Source organism: Ascaphus truei, chromosome 7 (assembly GCF_040206685.1).
Source record: "Ascaphus truei isolate aAscTru1 chromosome 7, aAscTru1.hap1, whole genome shotgun sequence".
In the NCBI taxonomy this organism is placed as follows: Eukaryota; Metazoa; Chordata; class Amphibia; order Anura; family Ascaphidae; genus Ascaphus; species Ascaphus truei.
The window spans coordinates 56,132,504-56,139,494 of record NC_134489.1 but is presented as its reverse complement, the minus strand read 5'-3'; the positions used below and the strand labels follow the sequence as shown (position 1 = coordinate 56,139,494).

At 38.9% G+C, this 6,991-nt stretch overlaps 1 protein-coding gene across 1 annotated transcript; it reads right to left on the bottom strand.

Moving 5' to 3' along the window:
• Positions 1–1,247: 1,247 nt before the first annotated feature.
• Positions 1,248–4,976, bottom strand: LOC142499329 (gamma-crystallin 2-like). The gene is made up of 3 exons (XM_075608496.1): positions 4,830–4,976; positions 2,313–2,555; positions 1,248–1,588 (listed from the first exon to the last, which is right to left on the bottom strand). The coding sequence occupies exons 1-3, from the start codon at positions 4,836–4,838 to the stop codon at positions 1,313–1,315; spliced, it is 528 nt and encodes a 175-aa protein (XP_075464611.1). The 5' UTR covers positions 4,839–4,976; the 3' UTR covers positions 1,248–1,312.
• Between the last annotated feature and the right edge of the window lie 2,015 nt (positions 4,977–6,991).

The window sequence follows — 6,991 nt, the reverse complement described above, 5'->3', positions numbered from 1 at the left end:
CAATGCAGTCAACACCTCAAGCCCAATGCATAAGGTTATCTGTTACTCCACCCTCTCCATCATTTCTCACATTCAGTCCTTCATTAAGTCTGGCTGCCTCAATTTACAAAATATGCTAGAATACACCTTTGTCTCACTCAAGACAAAACTAAAATCTTAATTCATTCACTCATATCTGCCTTGACAACTGCAACCTAGTAATATATCTCAGCTGACTACCCTCACCGTTCCATTGAAAAATTCTAATGCCAGACTAATCTACTCCCGCTTCAAATCTATGCATTGTTACTTTAAGGAAGCCTATCTGACATCCCCCTGACATTCACATCCCACACACTCGGTTTCACAATGAGCAGCCACTTATACGTTCTTTCACATTAGATGCGCCCCTCATTCCATCTAGATTGTAAGCAGGGATCTTTTGTATTGATTTGCATTTGTTTGTTTTTATTTTGTTTGTCATTCTTGCTAATGCAACTACTTTCCCCCACAGTACTGTATTGTGGAATATGTTGGTGTTTTATAAAGAAACAATAATAATAATTGTGTAGATATAAATGTTGCAAAGATATGGTAAATGCCACAGAAATTAAGATTGTATGGATATGCTTATTGTTGTACAGATAGTGCCCGTTGTACATATGACAAATGTATGGATATGAAAATTGTCCATTGTACACATATGAAGATTAGAAATATATGACAACTATTCATTTTATAGATATGAAGATTTTATCGGAATCATACGGTATTTGCTCATTGTATGTAATCAGTGATTTGTCATTATAGAGCTATGAAGACTGCATGGATATGGCTAGCCTAGCACCTTTTTTATCGATATGATATTGTAGGGATATGATGAATTACTCATTCATCATGTTGTGTCCTGCCTTGTTGTTCTACTGTGCTTTTAGTCTAGCGCTTTGGGGATTCAAATGAAAAAGATTTACAGTATCATGCCTCCATAATATTCCGATTATTTAGAATATAATGTAATTAATGTAATGTAATTTAATCACCACTCGAGTGTAACTATAAGATATTCTTATGCAGGGATATGTCCGAGTCTAGCACTGCAGATTTATAAACATTGCATTAATATTTTGATGACTCTGATGAAGTCCTATACTAAATGAATCCTTTTTGAATAGTCTATCTTTTGCATGTTGCAAAGGTAGTTAATTTCTTTTTCAATTTGATAAAAAAACAAAACGTGATAAACGTAATAAAAACAATTTAGAGAAAGATCAGTTGTTGCTGTATTTTATCAGATTTTCAGGAGAAAATACAGAGTTGCAGCATGTTTAACTTTCTAGTAAAAATCTTGGACTCTTCTGAAAGAGCCAATCCTGGCATTGGAGCTGCCCCAGTCATTGAATCGCCTGTACTCTCCAGGTCTCAGGTAGTACTGACGTCCTCTGTAGTTGGGCTCTTCATAGAAGATCCAATGACCCTCAAGCACATTGCTGGAGTTGATGTCATGGTAGTTTAACTCTTTGTAAACATGTGGACAGTCCTCAGTGAATTCCATCATCTGGCCTCTGAAGTCTTCTTTTTCATACTGTCTTATCCTGAAGGAGCCTGTATGCTACAGTATCACATTGGGGAGAAAGCAGCTTAGCATTAGATTTATGCATATTGTTAGGGCGCTCAGAAGTCTACTGAATATAGAGAATTGAAGATTGATCACCAAATGCACAAGAAAGGTCAGAAATATTTTCTACACCACAGAGGTATGTGGTTGTCAGTTTCGAAATTGATAGACCATTTGTTTGATTTAACCCATAAATCAGGTTGTATAATATAAATACAATGTATTCATTGTACAATTAATATTTAGGTTACTGCTAGTGTTCATTTCTACTCAGTCCTATGCAAAGAAAAAAGAAAATGGTTTAAATAAAACCAATAACAACCAAGGTCCCTTTGTAGTTCAGCTGTCATAATGATCACTAATCTTGTTTAATGTATAATGATTACTTATGTACAGTGTCCTATACACTATAGATTACACCTTCACCATTCTATTGCAATAGAATAGTCAGAATGACCAGTATCTGACCAGCACACTTTGGCAAAGTACTATGACCCATATTAACTAAGCGGTGCTATTCCATAAAGACACCTTCCTGGTGTTTGAATCCCTCTTACAGCTCATTTACTAAAATGGGCTGCAAGATGTCCTAGCACCAGAAGGTGTCTTAGGGCATAGCACTCACAATTAAATATAGCATATATGCTTCTGACTTTACCATACTGTATATAATATTAGTAGAGATAAGGATCTTGTAAATTGTGTCTACTTAACTCACCAAAGGGATCATGTGGCAAGAATTAATGGTGTCATTGAATCCCATCCAGTGCTGGTAGTCAGGGTATTCTCCTTTTTTAAGGAAATACTGGTGGCCCTTGTTATTAGTCTGCTCATAAATCATCCAGGAGCCATTGTCAACTTTGATGGAGTTGCAGCGGCTGAAGTGAGAGTGCAGGTCATTGTTGTCATTGCTGCACTCATAAGAGCGGCCTTTGAAGTTCTTCTCCTCATAGAAGATGATCTGTTGAAAAACAAGTGACCAAAATGTCTTAGGTAGCAATGGGTCCTCTAAGTTTCTTTGATGAGAAATGATTTTGCTTCTGGAAGTAGCAGAATCATTTGACACAATAGAATTGCTAATGACATGCCCAGCAGTGTATGGCTGGCAATACCTAATGCGCGCTCATCATTTCTATGGATTAAGTTGGTAAAAAAACAATAAATTACTGTTACTTTTGACAGCTGAAGTCTAACATGAGTTTATTGCTTAAAATGAAATACATCAAGCTATTTCAATTAAGAGGTGAACCTGGCAGATATATGTATGAAGCTTTCAATATGTATTTAGATTTTATATTTATACCACTTGTAGTTAAATAGTTACATAGTAGATGAGGTTGAAAAATACATATGTACGTCAAGTTGTATGCTAACGTTTAGATGACAGATATTTTAACCTATTAAATACATCAAGCTATTTCAATTAAGAGGTCAACCTGGCAGATATATGTATGAAGCTTTTAATATGTATTTAGATTTTATATTTATACCACTTGTAGTTAAATAGTTACATACAGTAGTGGTTGAGGTTGAAAATACATATGTACATCAAGTTGTATGCTAACGTTTAGATGACAGATACTTTATCCTACATTTGTATTTACAATATATTGATACTTGCAAAAAGTAACTTTGCATTCTAAACAAGGACATAAAGATAAGCATTCCTAACACTTTCTGCTCATTAAATGTTGTCCTGCAAAAGTCTGAGATGTCTAAAATGTGACATCTTGTTGAGCTCCGCTGAGATACACATTAGTGAGAAGATTTGGTGTAGAAGGTGTTTTTTTGCATGCCTTACTCTTCATTCATTCAGCTTTCCTTTAACTAATAAATCTTTAGAGGCTTGTTGCAGCTCCAGTCATCACTAAAAGGATCACATTAGTATTTTCATATTAGGTTCTATCTGTTAAAAGAAGTGCAATATTTTCACCAAAGTTAATGAACCAGGTAAATTTGCCCTTTTGTTTTGCCAACATTTTTGCATCAAGTGGCACCTTTAATCTTAAAATTTTTCCATGCATTAAAAATCAATGTGCAAGGTTACTGACCCTTTCTATATTGTCGTTTTGCAAAATTTAGCAAAATGATGGCAAAACTAGTTAAAATGTGCAAATTTTCAGGTAACTTTTGCAAACATTTTTGGAAAAATGCAAAATTAGTGTAGGATTTGCTATCCAATTCGCAAAGCTCTTATGAAGACATTTGTATATCTCTACTCTCTAACTTTTCTGCAGCTCAATTTAACTCAATAGTCATTACAAAAATACAGCAGTACTTCAAAAACAGTCCATGAATGGATCATCAAACAATTGTCTCTATTGCACACACATTGAAGAAAGGTTTTCCTTGCTTATATAAATTTAACTATTTATCCATTTACTGTACTACATTTATCAGTCTCTGTGCAGGACTCATCTCCATCAGAAGGTATTTCTGGTGCCTGCTTAATAATTAGGATTGCAGGACACATCACACGATGGGGTAGATCCACAGAGCTCCATTAAATCAGGCTACTAAGTTTTCCTCAGTTTAATGGATATTCACAAAGCTAAATATATGCCTTGTTAGGCCTATCTTACCCAGAGGTGACTACCAGCAATACCATGAATAGGTGTTTAATTAGATAAAAAAAAAGAGGACAGGAGAGGAAAAGAACACTGTAAATAACAATAACACCTCTTTAGCATATCATTAGCACTAACGTTCCTTATAGTAACACAAGGGCTTGTAATGGCTGATAAAAGCACTTAGTGAGGGTTGAAGATCCACGTTAGCACTTAATGAGACGTTAACTCAGATTAACATCTCGTTAAGTCCCTAACAGAGCTCTGTGGGTGTACCCCTAACTCTTTCACTCACCTTCACCTGCTTCTGTTTAGTGCCATCCCATCTACACACAGACATGTACTGTATACCTCAACACATGTCTCTCACTGCACTACTGAGACAGCTTTTGTAGGAAGAGATTTACACTGCTTGCATTTACACCCTGACTGAGACTTTATCCCTGTATTGTTTAATGTTGCCTTGTTTTGCACTTCTCTTGTAAACCCTCTAACTTAGTATTGCTTAAATTTCATATTGTAAAGGCTACGATATATACGATATATAAAATGGTGGTATGCAATAGAATTGTTTACATGACTGCCGTATATATAACCGTTTCTACAACTACAAATTAATGTATTATTGTTCTTAGTTCTGTAGTATTGTATTTATTATGCATACTTACTTTTCCCATTTTGATTCTATGTGAGGCCCCAATTAACTGCAGAATTGGAGGCAGCCGCTGCTATATACCTCCTACCATTGCTGCATCAGCAAATGTAAAACAAAGAAGGTTTTCTGCCTTTAAGAAAAAGTATTGTTCTGTTTATTTTAGCTTTTTATCCAGATTGTTCATTCTCTGTGTAATACTCTCCTAGGCTTTTGTTCCCTGGATTCCTGGCATTGTTGATGATTTTAGCAGCTTTGCTCCCCCACCCCTTTCTGTATCCTCAAATAACTACTGGCTAAGCACTGCTGAAATTAAAAAGGTCAGTACTGAATGGAAGGGAATTGTCATGATTTTGGATGCATGAATCAGTGTCCCAGCAGAAGTTGTGGGGAAAACTGTTGTAACGAAATATAAATATTCTTGTGATTATAGGGGAAAAGGGCAAGATTGTCCGTATCTTCAGTCATTAAGTTAAATCCCTGCGTTAACGATAACAGAGGTCTGTGGATATGCATTTTTAGAGTGAGCACTCTCTTTAGCATATCATTAGCACTAACATCTCTTATAGTAGCACAGAGGATCGTTATGGGAGAATAAAGCACTTAGTAGGCTTTGAAGATCCACGTTATCACTTAGGGGGCTATGCACTAAGCAGCGATAAGTCGTTTTAAGAGCGCAAAGTGCTCTTAGAACGTGAAGTTCCGCCGTGCGCTATTCACTTAGCCGCGCAAATAGCACTTGCGCTCTAAAACTGACTTTTTCCAAGAAATTTTTCAAAGTCCAACTTTGCTCGTACGATCAGCTGTTTGCGCTGAATCCTGCCCTTCTACGGGATTCACTAAGCAATGCAAACGTATCGTACGCAAAAGTTGCGCTGTATAAAGCTCACCAGCTAAAGGCAGGTGATAAAAAAAAAGCAGGACTTCGAAAAATTTCTTTGTTTACATTTTTGCAGGCGCAACACCCATACAACAGGCCGGCGGGTGTCCCCGGCTGACCCCGCGGGGTCCCAGAGGGAGGCCGGGTGTCCAGCGGGTGTCCCCGGCTGACCAAGCGGGGGTCCCCGCAGGAGTCTCGGGGTCCCCGCGGGCCTGCGGTACCAATGTTGTGCCTCCAAAAAAATAAACAATATTTCTAACTAAATACACCCCCCTCCCCCCGCCCCCTAATACATACAATACAGTAATGGGCAAAATTACTATTATCCACATATGGATAATAATGCATTTGCCCATTTAAAATACATATAAATCACAATAAATACATATTACACTTACCTTTTCCAGGCACCCACGAAGAAGGCCGTCTTCATCCTCATCTTCATCCTGCCCATGTCCCCTCCTAAGCTGCAAAACATACAAAACAATCAAAATAGCCAATATAATGTCGCCTAACCCCTTAATCACCTTAGCGGTCATTATCCGCTATAGTCATTAAGGGGTTAACCCACCCTCACCCACCACTCGGGAGGCCTATACACCCTCCCCCACTACCCACCCCGTGAGGCCTAACCACCCACTACCCACAGGGAGGCCTACCCAACCTGGCTTGGGGACAATACCCCACCCCCCCACCCCCATTAACCACAATAAACATGACTATATTTAATAAACAATACATAACCCACCCCCTATGGCCCCCCATAAATACTTAATTTATTCTTTTACATACAGGGTTAATACCTCAGGCCCACGGGAGTCCCCGGTGGCCCTGACGGGTGTCCGTAGACCTCACAGTAGCCAAGCACAAGGTTTCAAACAGGGTCTGGAGGCCTATGGGTGGTCCCCGCCAGGCGCCGTGGTCCACCAGGTGGTCTCCGTGGGTCATCGTGGGCCACAGTGGGGTCTCCACAGGTAGGCCCGCGGGTGTCTGGGGGGCCCCAGGTCAGACCCACAGGTGTCTGAGCAAACTCTAATTGGCTCTGGTAGACAATATGACAGAGGCTTTGCTTCAGCCAATCAGAGTTGGGATTTCGTTCCCACGCTCTGATTGGCTACCGTACCATGTGTCGCCAGCCATCTTTGTTTTGATGACGTCATCTTAAAGGCAATTGAAGCTCACCCATTCTGATTGGCTGGCGTCATTGCCTTTAAATGATGTCATCAATTTTTTTTTCACCCCCAAATCACCTGGTTTTCACGGCCCAATCAGGGCCGTGGGAACCATTTGACGAAAAT